The sequence below is a fragment of the Lissotriton helveticus genome, chromosome 10 (genome assembly GCF_964261635.1).
Source record: "Lissotriton helveticus chromosome 10, aLisHel1.1, whole genome shotgun sequence".
In the NCBI taxonomy this organism is placed as follows: Eukaryota; Metazoa; Chordata; class Amphibia; order Caudata; family Salamandridae; genus Lissotriton; species Lissotriton helveticus.
In genome coordinates this window covers 258,265,330-258,283,659 of record NC_136071.1, presented here as the reverse complement: position 1 = coordinate 258,283,659, position 18,330 = coordinate 258,265,330, and the positions used below count along the sequence as shown (strand labels likewise).

General features: G+C 44.2%; 1 protein-coding gene across 1 annotated transcript in view; it reads left to right on the top strand.

Annotated features, from left to right (window-relative positions):
* Positions 1-18,330, top strand: part of VILL (villin like) — a 337,454-nt gene that overhangs the window by 310,767 nt on the left and 8,357 nt on the right. The window contains exons 18-19 of the mRNA XM_078665275.1: positions 7,542-7,610; positions 17,435-17,698. Of these exons, the coding sequence (XP_078521401.1) occupies positions 7,542-7,610; positions 17,435-17,698 (333 nt within the window). The remainder of the gene's footprint in view (positions 1-7,541; positions 7,611-17,434; positions 17,699-18,330) is intronic.

Sequence of the window (18,330 nt, the reverse complement as noted above, 5' to 3'; positions counted from 1 at the left end):
TCCATCTTCAGATCACGAGAGTCGAGACTGTGAAGCCTGCGCTTCGTTCCGGTCCAAGAAGACCATCAGGGACCATCGAGCTCGAAGAGTCATGGTGCAGTCATCTTCATCGACACCAGACCTCATCATAGACGAGGCTCCGATAAAGGTAGAGTCCGAAGAACAGCAGCAGGACGACTTTGTTTCCGAAGCAGAGGATTCAGCTTCCGGAGCCGAAGATCAATCGGAAGACGTCGATCTTCTTCCAGCTGGTCAAAAGGTCGTGAGTACAAGGGTCGACCCTGTTCACCCCCCATACCGGGACAGGCTTTGGTTCCACCTCCACCTCCGGGTCCAGGTGCACACCGACCAAAACCTTCTGACGCCCCGCCTTCTGGCTCGGCAACGAAGAATACAAAAAAGCCTGCAGTCGACTCGGGATTAGTCAGTCTGTCGGTCCCGACAAGCAAAAGGTCCTCAAACCAGAGTTAACCCCGGCACCGAAGCAGCCATCAGCGCCGAAACCGGTCGAGCCGAAAACAAGCTCAGCACCGAAAGACGTTACCAAATCTACCGATCCGAAGACCACTCCGGTTCCAAAAAAAGTCGACCCAAAGCCTGCTTCGGCATCGAAACACACTTCGGCTCCGAAGTTTGATGATTCCAAACGCACTTCTGGAACAAAGATTCTGGATCCAAAGAGCGCAGATCCGAGAAAGAAACATGATACCAAGTCTTCGGAACCGAAACCAAAATCCGCTCCAAAGACAATAGACACGGTAAAACCTAAGCATTTCGGTCCCAAACAGGATAAATCGGCACCGAAAAAGGATGTTTCAGCAGAAGAGCTTTTTCAACCAGACCCAAAGCAAAAGACTCTTCAAATTAATCCAAAGACTGAACATGTCATTACAGTGCCTGAAAAGAGGAAAATGGACTATCCTAAACCACCTCCAGTTCCTCTCAAAAAGCATGCTCAAACTTACCCCATAAGAATTCCTTCACCATTGATAGAGATACCAGCAGATATTTCTCCAGTACACTCACCATCCAGCACACATAGCATTATACCACAGGATGATGAGGATGAAGACAATTATTCACAGGGGGTAGAAAGTGAGCATCACATAGACGACACAGATGACCCAGACAATATTCCTGGGCCATCAGATGATCCCTGGGAGGATTATAATACGCCAGATGCACCAGATCTGCCACAAGATGACGCATACCCTTCTAGACCATCTCCCCAAGATGACACTATTGGGTTTACACAGCTCATTCATAGAGCAGCCACATTTCATGGAGTAGATTTACTCACAGATCCAGTGGAAGAGGACTTCCTCATGGATACAATACTGTTGTTACATAAAAGCACAACCACATTACAAATACTTAGTGAAGTGGTGAGACATGCACCAGAGGTATTCAAAGACCCCATCAGAGCCAGGGTAATTAAACACAGACTGGAAAAAAGTATAAAGTGGCTCCAACTGACCCAGCATACATCAAAGGTCAGCTGCCATTGGACTCATTGGTGGTATCAAATGCGAGGAAAAGAGCTAACTCGCAGACAACAGGGGATGCTCCCCCCCCCCTCTGCCCCCGATAAAGAATCCAAGCTTTTAGATGCTTCAGGGAAACGCACCATCTCACAAGCAGCCAAGGTCTAGAGAATTGCTAACACTCAAGCTTTGTTAGAGAGATATGATCGAGCTCATTATGATGAGTTAGAATCACTCATGCAACATTTACCAGAGCAATATAAGACCAGGGCTTCTGATTTAATACAAGAAGGCAAGGTTATTACAAATACTTCAATCGCTGAGCATTAAACATTACAGACACAGCCGCTAGAGCAACAAATACCTGAGTACTGTTGCGTAGACATGTGGCTACGCATCTCTGGGTTCAAACCAGAAGTACAGGCCAGTATTATAAATCAACCCTTTGACTAGCTACATCTCTTTGGTCCAACAGTTGATAGTGCACTAGAGAAAATGAAAAAAGATACAGATACGGCAAAATCCATGGGAGCTTTACAAACTCAAACCCATAGAGCGTCCTTTTGTCGCTCCTCATATAGAGGCGCCTCTAAGGGGTTTCAAACTGACAACACCTCCTCTTCTTATAAAGCACCCACCCAAACCTCACCCAGCAGAGGGTATTACAGAGGAGGGTATAGAGGTAACAACAATAAGGGCAGAGGCAGAGGCAACAACAACCGCAATGCCTCTACTCCCAAACAGTGACTTCCCTTCCATCCCCCCAGACCATTCCACTCCTGTCAGTGGATATTACAACAGTTCCTACCTGTCTGGAACTCCATCACTACAGACAGTTGGGTAAGACAAATAATTCAGTCAGGTTATTGCCTGGAGCTCACTTCCGCTCCTCCAACAATACCACCCAGGCAACGTCCCATGTCACGGGAACATCTCATACTCCTAAGACAAGAGGTTGCATCTCTACTACAAAAGAATGCAATAGAACTTGTCCTAAAACACCATCAAAACACATGAGTTTACTCCCTATACTTTCTCATACCCAAAAAGGATGGGTCCCTCAGTCCTATACTGGATCTAAGGCCCCTAAACCTGTACATACAATCTGACCATTTCCATATGGTCACACTACAACAAGTTCTGCCGTTGTTAAAACAAGGCGACATCCTTGCCACATTAGATCTCAAGGACGCCTACTTCCACATTTCTATCCATCAATCTCACAGAAAGTACCTTCAATTTGTACTAGAAGGTCAACACTACCAATTCAAAGTACTCCCTTTCGGAGTAACTACAGCACCTCGAGTGTTCACAAAGTGTCTAGCAGTAATAGCAGCACACTTGAGAAGGGACAACATTCATGTCTTCCCATACCTATGCGACTGGTTAATAAAATCCAAGTCATACCACCAATGTGTACAGCACACGCATCAGACCATCTGCCTGTTGCACAAGCTAGGATTCACAGTAAATCAAAAGAAGTCACACCTCCAACCATCCGTATCTCAACAGGATCTAGGTGCCACAATAGATACCTCCAAAGCAATTGCATACCCCAATCCTACAAGGATACAAAGTATGCAAGCTCTTATACAAAAATTCCAACCACAACACTCACTACCAGCTCAAGTGTTCATGCAATTAATAGGAATGATGGCATCTTGCATTTTCATAGTACCATACGCAAGACTACAAATGCCCCCTATACAAGGGTGTATGGCAAGTCAGTGGAATCAGGCTCAGCAACAAATAACAGATCTGGTGGTGGTAGACGACCGGACATATCGCTCTCTGCAGTGGTGGAACACCAAAAAGCTTTCCAAGGGCCGGCCGTTCATAGAGCCTGTTTCACAAGTGGTGCTAACCACAGACGCATTTCTCACAGGATTGGGATCACATTTAGAGAAACACACAGTACAAGGTACATGGACACCGCAGCAAACGTTATTCCACATAAATCATCAGGAGTTGTTAGCGATTTTTCTAGCTCTAAAATCATTTCAACATTACCTATCAAGCAAAGCTGTACTAGTCCATACAAACAATATGATGGCCATGTATTACATCCAAAAACAAGGAGGAGCACACTCCGTAGTGCTCTCCCAGCTGGCGCAGAGCATATGGAGGTGGGCCATTCCTCAAAAAATCTTTCTGTTAGCAGAACATCTACCAGGAGTTCACAATCATGTTGCAGATCTGTCAAGTCGTCAAAGACAACAGACACACAAGTGGGAACATTATCCACAAGTTCTTCAACCATTCTTTAATAAGTGGGGACAGCCAGAGATAGATCTGTTTGCCACACACCGCACCTCCAAATGCCCAAGCTTTGCCGCCAGATACCCACACCCATTGTCCAAAGGCAATGTGGTATGGCTGAGTTGATCAAACAAATTTGCGTACGCTTTTCCACCTCTCCCACTATTTCCATTAGTGGTACGCAAGCTACAGCAACATTCCCTCACATTGATTCTCATAGCACCAACGTGGGCAAGACAACTGTGGTACACCACACTACTAGAGCTCTCAGTAGTACCACATCAAAAGTAAAACTCTCTCCACATCTACTGACACAGAACCATGGAGAGATCATGCATCCACCCAATGCAGCTCAATCTAGCGATTTGGCTCCTGAGGTCTTAAAATTTGGATACCTCAATCTTCCGCCTGATTGCATGAATGTCATAAAAGAAGCAAGACACCCCACCACTAGAGCATGCTACACAGCCAAGTGGAAAAGGTTTGTTGTGTATTGGACAAATAGCAACCTTAACCCATTAGGGGCCAGATGTAGGAGCCATTTACCGACCGGTAACGGCCGAATTCGGCCGTTACCGACCGGTAAATGGGTTTTCGGTATGTAGGGGGCTTCATTTACCGATTCGGTAAATTTACCGAATCGGTAAAATACCGAATCGGTAATTTTACCAATTCGGTAACTTCGGCATGTAGGTGGGACTCCCTAAGGCCTTACAGATTCGGTATTTTACCACCCAATCCAATTGGGTGGTAAAATACCGAATCCAGGTGTGCATGCACATGTGTGCATGCACACCTGTGCCATGTGACAGACAGACGTGCCCTTAGGGCATGTCTGTCTGCCACATGGCAAACATGCCCGTCTTTGGGGTGCTAGAGGGTATCAAAGTGACACCCCCTGCACCCTTGCTAAAATCGGTATTTACCGATTCTGTAATTACAGAATCGGTATTGCCCATTGATTCATATGGGCTTCAAGGCCCATAGGAATCAATGGGCAATACCGAATCGGTATCTACAGAATCGGTAAATACCGAATCTTAAAGATTCGGTATTTACAGATTCTGTAATACCTACATCTCCCCCCTTCATATTTACCGACTCTTAAATACCGAATCGGTAAAATTCGGTATTTAAGAGTCGGTGAATATGAATTACCTACATCTGGCCCTAGATGTTTCCATACAAAACATCATATGCTACCTACTCCATCTACAAAGATGTAATTTAGCGTACTCCTCGATCAGGTAACATCTTGCTGCTATAGCAGCCTATCTTCAAAACAGACAACATTTGCCATTGTTTAGAGTACCTGCCATCAAAGCGTTTATGGAAGGATTAAAAAGAATAATTCCTCCCAGAATACCACCCTCTCCGGTGTGGAATTTAAATATTATTCTCACTAGACTTATGGGTCCTCCATTTGAACCCTTGCATAAGTGTGAGTTACAGTTCCTTACATAGAAAGTTGCATTTTCAGTTGCTATTACCTCACTCAGAAGAGTAAGTGATATTCAAGCATTGACAATTCAAGAACCATTTATACAACTCCATCACAACAAAGTGGTTCTCAAGACAAACCCGAAATTCCTGCCAAAAGTCATTTCACCATTCCACCTCAACTAATTTATTGAGTTGCCAGTATTCTTTTCCCAAGCACAAACAGTTGCAGAAAGAGCTCTACACACATTAAAGGTAAAAAGAACACTCCTATACTACATTGATAGGACAAAACCGTTTCGTAAAACAAAACAACTGTTTGTGTCCTTTTCTCCTCCACACAAAGGCAATCCTATTTCAAAATCAGGCATTGCAAGGTGGATTGTTAAGTGCATTCAAATCTGTTACCAAAAAGCAAAATACACTCTATCCATTCCCCCTAGGACTCATTCTACCCGTAGAAAATTAGGGGCATCTATGGCATTCCTAGAAAATATACCATTAGATGATATCTGTAAAGCAGCTACATGGCCTACACCTCACACATTTACAAAATACTACTGTGTAGATATGCAGGCAAAACAACAAGCTAGAGTGGGCCAGCCTGTACTCCAAACATTATTTAAAACTACTGCAACATATACTGGTGGTCGCTGCTAAGTGAGAGAACAGCTGTGCAATCGATGCAATAGTGTGTGGTCTGCAGCCCATATGCCTCGAACGGAAAATGCTACTTACCAGTATGCATCTGTTCTTGGCATGTAGGGCTGCAGAACCACACACGCCCACCTGCCTTCCCGGCTACCTACATCTGTTCCAGTAATATCTTAATTAGATACACAATACATGGACATCCTTATCTATACTCCATCATTTTCCCAGTGGCGAAAACAATCTGAAGATGAAGTCGATGTCCATGCACACTATGGGGCATATTACCAACGATTAGCGATATTTATCGCTAACTAGGCTTAGCAACAAATTTTTTATCGCTAAGCATCGCCGGAAATTATCGCTGAGATAACTTGCTATTAGCAAGGTTTATCTCCAAAGCGATACATTTTCCGGCGATAACGTGAATATCGCTGAGAATACAGCGATATTCATGCATTAGCGACAAAATGCTCTTAGCCATGTTATCCACCACCCATTGGATAACATGGCTAAGAACTGGTCTGAGCAGGCGTTAGTTTTTGGAGATATTCGCGCCTAGCGCGAATATTTCCAATGCTACACCTGCCTTGTTAATAGGCGATAGCGACGTTATCGACTGCTTTCAGTCGCTAACGGGTTGGGTACGCCCGCTTTGCATGTCATTAGCGATAAACATCGCTGACATGCAAAGCGGGCCCCAAACCACTCGCTATCGCCTAAAAGCTGTCGCTAACATCAGTTAGCGATAGCTTGCTAATGGGGCGATAGAATTATCGCCGCTTAGCGGCCGAAAACGGACGCTAAATCGGCGATAATTGTCTATCGCCCCTCTTGGTAATATGCCCCTATGATCTACAAGAGGACTCATCAAACAGACAAAGACTCTTCCAAGACAAAAACAAAGTGTAGTCATCCAGGCCCACCACCAGATGGTGATCTATGCAATAGTGTGTGGTTCTGCAGGCCTACATGCCAAGAACAGATGCATACTGGTAAGTAGCATTTTCCTTATGCCAAAGTTTTTTTCACAATATCTGAAGTGCCTGAAACACAAGAGTCGTTTCATCAATGCACAATATTAATTTTTCATGATTACAACATGACAATGGATCTGCAAATGATAGATTTTTTTAAGTTAAACATCACTTTAGAATTGTAAAGAACGTTCGCCTAATTATTGAGACTCTAACAGAGTTTCATCTTGAAATATTCATATTGTAGAATGTTTTGAGGAAAGAAGATTAAACTCAGACCTGGACTATCCGGTCTCCAATGACATTCTCAAGCAACAGCTCTTTTTACTTAGGAATGACGTTTCATATGTAAATTACAGATGCTCGGTGCTGATCATTAGCCCAGTGATAGGCAGCCATGTACCTTCTTGCCATTTCCAAGGTTGGCATCTTAAATGCCAAGAGCTTGATGTAAATTGAAGTAGATTTTACATAATATTGGATTTGAAGAACTCTTACATGTCTTCTCTGTGAATCAGGTGAATTTATGATGGACCATTCCTCCAAGAAAATGCGGAAACAGGAAAGAGTTATTTTGTAAAATATGGATATTAATGTGCATGCAAACCATTTTCTTTTTCATTTACATGAGGTAAAAGAATATACATTTAATTGGAACTCAGTTCTGTCGTAACAACACCATTCATGGGTACATATTTTTATATATACTTTGTGACTTATACATTTTTAGGCTGGCAAGTCATACGATGACATGAAGAAGAGCATGGGAGATGTGTCTGCTATTTCTCAAATTACAGTGGTAAGTGTACACTTTGTATCTGGTAGATCAGAAATCAGTGTCTAGCTAGGATGGCACGTGTCATTTGACACTGATTCAGTGCAGAATAATAATATATATTGTAGTTCATTTCAACAAAATTAAAACTGTAAGTGAATATTTGTTCCTTCTCTTCTTGAATGATAGCAGTGTAACTTTTTTATGAGCAACGAAAATTTAAGTTTGTAGTTCATTCCTTTTAATACGTAAGTTCTTCTCCATTAATTGCATTCTTTGATTAAATATATCTACATACATTTTGAACTCCACCAATACAGTTTCAATTCACTCCATTCATTTCAAGACTTTAACCATCTCTTCATCAGGAGAACTTTAATCATTGTTTAGAAAATGGTCTTAAATGTAACAAAGCAAGCATGCATCACCATTAATACTATTAAGCTATACAGTGAACATAACAACAAACCTTCTCTTACAAACTTAAATGTTCAAGCTTGTATTGAGTGGAAATTTATTGTGGAGCAATACTTTTGCCCACACAGCTCCCACATATTGAAAGGTGGATGTCAAACAGTTACTCACAGGAGGCAAGATTTCTTCATTGGTCCCTATGGTCTGGCCCTTTAGCCAAGGCCTTCCTCAGTGGGACACTCATAGGCTGCACTCTCCTTCGACTAGTCACAGGTGCATGCTAGAGCTGGCAGAAAAAGTTCACTTTGGTGTACACACTAGAGATTCCTGTATGGTGCCTTATCTAGTTTGCAAAGGTAATGTGACACATTAAGATGGAAACGTGGCCTTGAATCTAAAAGCTGGGCAATTATAAATTAGGGGCTCCTAATCATGCAGCCACTTGACATGGGACATCTGAAAATTAGCCCTGGCTACCATTTGGTGCTACACATGGTGCTGCCATTAGCATAGGTTCTTTGCTGTACAAGAAGATGTTGTCCAAGTGGAGCATCACAATACAAGATGCAAGCACATTGAGTCCTGGGATTTAGGAATAGACTCCACTGATGAACTCTGGGATAGACTAGTGCAGTATGCATTGAAGCTAAAAAATCAAATTAATACAATTCCGTTATTTACTACAGTCATATTTGTTGACGATATGACTGCAAAGAATCTATGGTTCACACCTACTAGCCCGACCCATATGCCACCCGAGGAGCAGATTTTAAGCACATAATGTGTGGATTCCCAATCCTTCAACCTTTATATGCACATGGTACAGGTCATGTCTTCCCTGCCCAGCTCTGCCCAGCAGAACAAACTTACTGCGACCTAAGATGTGTCTGTGAAGCTCATTAACCTACCCACAATCGCACATCAGGAATGGTTGTTTGCCAGTCTGATGCTTAATCTGCATTGGCCCCAAGAATCATTGACCGGAGATACTTCCTTAGATGGGCCCCAGCTAAGTGTGCAGTCTGAGAGCACTGGTAACCTCCAGAACATGTATACCCAATGACTGCATATGTAGCAATACTAGCCGAATGAGCCAGGCGAGCACAGAGCAACGCCCTCTAGAAAACTGACTTAACTATATATCTTCAGCGTAAGGTGGCTGGAGCCATCTATGACTGTCCCTAGGAATGCGATTATGGAGTAACCTAAGTGTAGTTAAAGTTACCGCACCTACCACTGCATCTTCCACTAAAACTGGGAATTGACTGCCTTTTCTATGCATTACTAATGGAATTGCAACATCAACATGCATGAAACCTATCATCCCAGTCTCAATTGCAGTCCTACAAAGACCTGTATTTTTGAAAGCTTGTCTTATGCAGAACATTCTTAACAGAATTTGTTTAAAAAATGGTATGTTTCCAATGTAACACTAAACAATTAATCATAGGCCTGATTCACAAAGTTACATTTGCATGTGTAGATTTACTCATGTGTAAAACTACTAATGCACCTAGATTTAAATCTGCACCACTGTTTTGCCATTCACCCTTTTAGAGTGTATATTTAGATTGAAGTGTAGACTTACATGCCTCCGCCCCCTGGTAGAGCCTCCTGTAACAGAAGTTACTTCTAGTAACTTTTCAAACAAAGGTGGACATTTTCACAACTGTGGCAAAGATATCCTTTTGGGTAAGTGAAGAGAAAAGCATTAAAGTTTACCAATCATAAAATAAATATTACAAACATTTTAATACAAGATATGAATGTAAAGTAATTTAAATATAAACGTTTGAGCACATTAAATCAGTAAATTACATGTGTGTTAATTATTTAACACAATAATAAGGTAAAATACATTTATTTAACATGTAGATAACATTTCTTATTTAAAAATGTTTTTTTTACTGTACATCCAGAGTTTTATTTGTATTTATTATTTGTAGAATTAAAAATGTATGTGTAGAATTAATTTAAATTGTTAGCCAAAGTTCAACATTGAATTTTATTTTGTTTTTTAAATAAGTTTATTATTATATTAAACAATAATTATGCATTAACTATACATGTTTTTCAACATTAAACAACATGTATATATTTTTTAAATGTCATAATAATTCTATTTATTTTACGTTATTTCCAATGGGGTGTTATTTTAAGTTCCTGCCTTCATTATTCTTTATGAGAATGTGTTGCAGTACCTGTGAGTGGTTTTGTGTGGTGCTTGACTGTTAGAAATGGAGTAGCATGGTGCAGAGCGGGCGGGCCAAACTCCAGAGGACATGTGCAAAGCATCCACGCAGCACACACAGGCGACACACAAGGAACACCACAAAAAGAGTCCACACCAGTTTGGGTGAAAAACAATATGTGTATTGTAAGATAAACACCTTGGAAAGTAATCACAGTTCAAATACCCTGTGCCAGTCGGCACTAGATAATGATTTATACGGGGACTATTTACAGGGCAGCGCCAATCGGGCTGCTACCAGGACCATCGCTGGTACAGTTCGGGTGAAGGGAAGGGTGAAGGACGGATGTACAGTCTCTCACTAAATATAACTTTGCAATAAACACGGAGCCTCAACATAAGGCATCCTCAGTGGCAGGCAGCATACACAATGGCCCCAGGATAACACAGCAGGCCCGTACATAAACACACTATGCGCCAGCCTGGAAGGAAAACATTTGGCATTTAACAGCAGGCATTAAAACTCGAGCACATTAGGCATAAATGTATTGGCATAAATCCTGTGGTCCAACGCTGTAGCCTCAGGGGGAAAGAACATTACCAGCATAACTACGACATCAGTAGCATAAAAGCAGTAGGCCTCGTCTGTGAGCATAACCTTATGCAGTAGGCATCATTAGGACATAACCCACACATGGATGCCGTATATCAGCAGATGTCACCCTGGACCTAAACACGAGACATGAAGGCCTCACCGGTAGCATAAAAGCTTAACATTAGGCCCCCAACCCTTCTTGGCATAAATGCGTGAGCAGGCTAACAATACTTTAGATATCACATTAGGCCTAAACACACATTATGCTTACTGCATGAAGTGGGCAACATCACATTAGACACCATTAGGGGCATCAGGCATTATCACATGCATTAATCCCATCATGTAGTGTACCGGGCATCACCTTGGGCCTAATCATATTAGCCGGGGCATAAACAGGTGAACATGGGGTATCTTCACAGGACCAAGGGCATAAACTGGTGAACATGTTTAAACCTAGTTAACATCAGGCCTAGTGAGGCACCCACTGTCCATGTAGGAGCCCCCCCTATATTTCAGAGTAGTCTCTGAAGTGAAGGCTTGCCCCCAACACGAGTACTCTTCACAATGCTACTGCCCCCTCAAGTGGCAGCTGCCCAATGTCCAGCGGGACAGCTGTGTCCAGCAATCAGGCCAGGGAGCACGACCCACGTTGGAGCCTGTCCCAGGTCTCTAGATATGAAAAATGTCCCAGACGTTGAAGACCTGTTGCAGCGGCCAGCTACTGTGGCGCCGCTATGCCCGGGGGTTAGTGCAGGCCCTCCGGTACGTCGGGGGTCTCCAGCACAGACAGTGTGCCTCGGCCGGCCCACGACAGTCCCACACGCAGCCCCACTCAATGGCTGCACCTGGGCTCTTCCTCTGACTCCGGGCTGCCCTGCTTTTCTGTCCGGTCTCCTGCGGGGTCTCCCGCACTTCAATGGGAGGGGGCAGGCACCGACAATGTGCCTCGAGGCCCCCCCTCCATATTTTCCCGGCAGCTGTTGGCACTGCGGGGCTCTCCTCTATGCATGAGAGCCCCGCGGAGGACAGCACGTCTCCTGGCTTCGTCCGGGCCTATTCCGGACCCGCGGGGGGCACTGACCGGCGAGGTGCGCTCCCGCTCTGGTCTCGTTCAGCGACCGGGGCTCCCTCGTCACCACGGGACCCCCGCAACACCTCCTTCTGGCTTCTTCCTGCTTCCCGGCAGGCCCCGCTTCCAATGATGACGCAGCCCAGGGAGGCTCGGTCGCTGGACAACGCCTGGCCTCCGCACGGCTCCCTCTCCGACTCGCGGCCGCGGCGGTGATCTCAGGTGAACCAGAAGTGCGGGGTGGCCTCCCGCCTTCTGTAAATAAGCAGCCCTCTCTCTGGCCGCAAGCGGGGTAGGCTCCCGCTGTAATTCGGAAGTCGGCATGTTCTCCCGGGCTGCGGCGGTGGTTCCGGGCAATCTTAACCCGCGGGGTGGGCACCCGCTGAGTTTCTGATTAGACTGGCATGCGGGGTGAGCACCCGCTGCAGTCAGTAAAGCGCCACCAGTACACAGGGTTGGCTCCAGCAGAGCGGTTAAATAAAACCAGTTCTTCCTTGCCCCACAGCGCTACTGGGCTATGAAGTATAGCCCTTAACAGGCGCTAGGCAGCCCCACCAGCTTCAGGGGCCAAAGGCAGTGCTCGTCCTCTCCGTGGCAATCAGTACATCGCGCCACCCTCATCAAGCGCCAGCTAGCAGGCAGGGCACAGTCCATCCAAGCGTAGCGCCCACCAAATATAGCGCTCACCTTACGCAGGGCATGCAGGTAGGGTCCCACGAGGTGCCAGGGTGCTGGCAGGGAGCACAGGCCAGTCCAATATAGCGCTCTCCTTCCTCAGGCGCTATTCATCAGTCAGCGCACTGGGGTAGCGCTCACGAGGCGCTAGGCAGGAGAGCAGCAAGCACTACTGGGCCAGGTCAGCAGTCAGTGGGCACTCATCAGGACAGGGCAGTAGGTCCTAGAAACCATCTCCCTCTGTAACGTGGCACCCCTCCTGTACAGCGGCCTGAACTCCAGCAGCGGGCTCTCACTGGCCCTGTGGACAGTGGAGGGGTGCAGATGGGCTCAGGGGCCAGCACACAGGCCCATGTGGCGGCACCCCCTGGCAGCAGGTCCCCTCTCCCTCATGTCCACTCTCTGACTGAGCACATGGTGGCACAGCCCCCCTGCTTATACGCCCCTCACCCCCACCTACCAGACAGTGCCAGAAGCTTCTAGAAGTCTCTGGGGAAACTGGTTCTAACTGGCTCAGGGGGGAGGAGTAGAGCACCCTGGGTGCCATGCTTTCCCTCCAAAAGCTGGGATGGCTGTGAACCGAACAACTAGACTGCCAACCCACCACAGTCAGGTGGCACCACACTCAGCCATAGCATCCATTTTAAAAGCGACATTTCACCAGGGTGCATTCTTATGATGGGGGAATTATAGGTGCGTACACCATTGCATCACATTTAACATGACATCTCACACCACACATGGCCTATACATTTCTCTACCATGGGGGGAGACATCCTCAAATAGGGAGGTGAAAAGCGAAAAATGTCGGGAAAATGGACCAAGTCCAACATTGACTTACTTCAGAGCTTGACTGGAGTACATTTACTACTGTACCTTTAGGGCTGTAATAACTTTAGAAGTGTAGCTTGTCAATAGCAATGGACTTACTCTTTTGTGGATACGTGCTTGTAGTAGTCTGGCCTTCCAGTAGATCCCTTCTTACTTTTCCCTAACAACCTCCCAATTAGCAGTAAGTAATCCACATTTTACTGGCCCTCTACTTGTCCCTTCCACATTTACTACTAAAGAATAGACTTACAGGTGCTGACATCTCAATACAGAAAAGATAGGAGAGGTGAAGAGGTGGAGGCAGACATATCTGCACATAGGTTAGTGAACAGCATTATTTACTACATGAGTAGTTTTACTGCAGTGCTACTTCAGGTTTTACAAAAGGTAGTTTGTGAATGGACCCCATATATTTACATAGAGATTATGAGCAGCAAGTACGTGAAGAACATAAAATGTGATAAAATGCATACTGTCTTTTTCGACATCCAAAAAGCATTTGTTTTAATCTAGCAGACCAAGCTGACTATAGAACTATGGGAGGGTGAATTAGGATAGGACAGTCCATCTCTATATGCCTCGGTCATCAGTAATCTGAAGATAAACAAATTGTAATCTGGGTCTTCAAACATGAAAAGAGAGGCATGCAATAGTGGAACCTTAGCCAGACTTTGTTTAACATGTATGCCAATGGCTTGCCATCACTGCAACAGGAATCTCTTGTCTATTGTGTATCCTTGAGGAAATTAAAGAATCTTTTCTCTTCAGAAAAAACATTAATTAACCAAACGCTCCAGCAGTGTTTTTTTTGAAGAAGGCAAGAAAATGAGTAATTTCTTAGCCTAGCCAGCAGACAAGGGATGGGAGATTTGAGATTCCTATATGAAAGATTAGTGCCCAGATTTACAAAAAAGTCACACCAACCAAAGTAGCTGCAGTTTGATGCGTGACAAGGAGAGAGCAGGAAAGCACCATATCTACAGAGACATGGCTCTCTCTACTCCCCTCTCCCTAGCTCCAACAGACAGGCAGCCAAGCGCACACACACATGTTTGTGCCATAGTGCAAAGGTGTCAGTCTTAGTATAGCATAGATTTTGTAGTGGAAGGGTGCCCTTCCTGTACAAAATACTTTGCTTAGATTGAAGTTAAAACTCTTCCTACTTTGTATGTGTGGTGTACTGTGCAGCACACATGCAAAGTTGGAAAAGAAAGGAGAAATTAAAACATTTCTCCTTTTAACGTCTGTTTCAAGTGGCATTAGTTTTTGGTGCTATTGATAGTAGATAGGGTTTTGCATCAAAAACTATTGGTGGTAGCACGGGAACGCCCATGTACCACTCATGGAATGCCCCCTTGACACAGAGTATCACAAAGCTGTGCTTTCCGCTGGTTTGCATTAATTTTTCTTACAAACCAACGCAAATACCAATTTTCCTTGGTTTTGGAAATCCCCAAAAAGATTCTGCATCAGGTCAGCGTTAAAAAGTAAATCAAACCTGACGCAAAACGTTTATCTAAATCTGGGTGTAGATATCTTAATACAGATCTGGTAATACAGCAGAAAAATGAAGTAACACAGATATTTTAAGTATTCTGCCTCATGTTATATGAAGATCTATGACAAAAATATGATACAGTTAGACTTTGCGAAGAAGTCATGACGCAGTTGGATAGTAGACTTGTCTGAGGAAGAAATAAAAGATTATCAAAAACCTTCCTAAAGGAAAGTGTCCAAAGCTGTTGAAGAAGGAAGGATATACCATAACATATTCATGAAAGGGGAATGCCAAGATTCACTTGGGAAACTGGATGTTCACGGTTTTCCTTGAATCTGACAAGGATCCTCAACATTGCAGCTCTTATCACCCAATCACCTAATTATGCAGCATCATTAAAATCTTAATGAAAATATATGTGAAATTCCCTTCAGAATAGCAACAAAATTAGTGCAGCTAGTCCATTCTAGGTTTATTCCGAGGCACTAGTTACCTTTGATAGGATTGAGCAGATGGATTTTGCATCTATTTAAATGACACCTCAATCTCCTTGACTTTATCATGCTTAATGTTGTAAAAGATTTTCAACTCATGACTTGAGAAAGTTTGTTGGCTTTCTGCCAGAGGATGACATTCCCATCCCAGTTCATCATGGATACAAGAATGCCTTTTATGAGCCATCGTACATCCATCATCAACTGAAAAATCAAAGGGAAAATGGGGCCCTCACCCTCCGCCGTCCACACAGGAGATACCAGTTTGAGACATGGCAAACCCCACACATTACAATAAGGAAGATAGGGATTTCCCTCGGTGCCTAAAACACATGAGGAAAGGTGCCCATGGAGTTTATTTGGAAGGTCTGAGGAAATATTTTGTTTTGAATTTTCATTTGGTTCCTTCCATTTAAGTTCTAGTCCAGCCTTTCTCTTTTTGTTGTGCCACACTTCACTTGCCATCTCGAGTTCTGCAGTGTGCATCACTCTTCTTTAAGATTAGCAACACTGAGGTTTTGACCTGTAGGATCATTCTCAACTTCAGAACGCCACTTCAAACACAGATAGCCATGGTCAGTGAGGTAAACCTCAGTGCATTTATGTGGAGGTCTTTGTAATTCTTTACGTCAATGTGGTAGATGTATGTTTGGTCAACGATCCATTTTACATCTCTTTGAGGGTCATTAAGCTCATTATTCTGATGAAAAGTTCAGGTAGCCTAAAGCTAAGCCCCAGACTGGGGAGCAAATTTGAAGGGCGATAGTGTTATTTAAGGGGCTTCATTACTGCTTCACAAGTTCCTTTCATATAAAGGCTGATTGCCCAACTGACTTATGTCAGGAATTTTCATTGAATAACAACCCAGTTGATTGACGTTGAATGTGTTATGTTGCACCAGTGCGAATAGGAATATTGGGGTCGATTAGGATCGCGGATTTTCCGCATCCTCCAGGCCGGCGGAAACCACCGCCAGCCCGGAGAATGCGTAAAATCCGCTGCGGACCCACCAAAGACCCACCGCCACATTAGGATGGCTGGTGGGTCTTGGTTTCAGTCCGCCGCTTTTCCACCGCGGTCGGCTTACAACCATGGCGGAAAAGCTCTAATATGGTGGCGGTGTCTCTCAGACACCGCCAGACATATTAGGATGGTGTAAAAGAGATGCTTTTCCGCGGCGGGTTCTCCGCCGTGGAAAAGCATACAGATCTTTACTTCGGGGGCCCGTTAAGGGTCCCCTGGGTGAAGGGAGGTGGGGGGTGCACATGGGGGGTACCTATGGTACCCCCCTGCATCTACATGCAGAAAGCGGCAGGCACCGTGCGGTGCCTGCCGCTTTGTGCATGTAAATGCAATGCATGCGTTTTTAACATTGCGGCGGGTGCAGCTTGAAGCCGCACCCGCCGCAATGTTAAAAATAGAGGATGTGACCGCCAGGGTGGCGGTCACATCCTAATTGCACAGGAGGGAACGCCGCGCACATGCGGACGTTCCCTCCTACTGCGTCCGTCCGCGATCGTAATGTGCCCCTAAGTGTTACTGCCAAATACTGCTACTATATGGCTTTGATGATATATTATATTGGAGTATTTCTGCTGATGTGAAAGTACAGAAAGACTATTAAATGAGAGTTAATGACGTAAATACACTTTAAAAGCTTCTAGTCAGCACCTTGAACTCCCACAGTGAATGCCTTGGATCTTACCAGTCCCTCGTCCCATATATTCTCCCGATACCAACCCAAACAATCCATTTATCATGAACTGTCCTGTCGCTGTTAGGCATAGTGTGGTTTTGTGCACTTGGGAAATTGAGAATCTGCTGCAGGTCGAACCATGAGTCCCTAGATGAACCCCAGAGCCATGTGAGTAAGCTCACCTAACAAATGAAAACATGGTGGGCTATGTCTGTTGTGGAAAACTCGCAGAAATCTTGTAGTGATATGTATACATAAGAACAAGTGAATAATGTAGTAAATACTATGGCATCAAACCATATTGCATGACATCAGGAAACACATTGTGTGCCTTCCCGTAACAATTCAGCATTCTAAACTCAATTTGTGTATTCCTCGATAGGACTTCCAAAATACTGACTTGAACAAAAAAAGTGCCAATAAGCCTATTAACCCAGTTGGACCAGCAAAGGTGAATGCAGCTCCTGAACCAGCACAGTCAACAGCATACAGAGCTCACAGCAATGGAGTTGAAGTCCATACCAATGGCAACCGTAATGCAATACCTCCACCAGAGACAAATGGTAATGAATGTTTTCCCAAAGACCTACTCATCAACAAAACATCAGAGGACCTCCCAGACGGAGTGGATCCAACTAGAAAGGAGGTAAAGAAGAAAACACATTGTGTTGTGATATTTCTTTTAAGTTGGATACATGCTGGATGTTTAGCAGCAACTGTGCATTGTAAAAGATCTTTGCTGAATATTCGGTAAGTGGTTTATCAGCAGTGCGCCAACAGTAACAGTCCCACACCAGTGGGGTTGTAGGAAGGTACTGAATTGCAAGAGCATCTCACCAACATTTTTTGTAGGGATTGAGAATCAGGTAGAACTTGGGTGGTGATGTTAGCTAGCCAGAATTCTGGTCTTCACCTAACTGAAATCACAGTGGAGCAAAGAAGGAGATAGCTGGTACTTCAACTCACGAGGAGGTTGATAAATATAGTGACCACCTATGGAGGTAAGTACACTCAAAGGTACCTCTATCGCTGCCAATTAAATGAGATCAACTACTAGAATTGATCAAACTCTTTATACATTACCAAGTCAAATATGAAGTCAAATATATACCTACAGCTTAAAATAATATTTAGCCAAATAAAGGTGCCTTATAATTTACACACTATTGCAATCATGTTGATGTTAATGGAATGAGACACAGAATGTGTTGAAAGAACATAACCTGTAATGGGTTAGGGGTTGCAGTGCAGGATTGAGGTGAGATTTGTGATCGGATT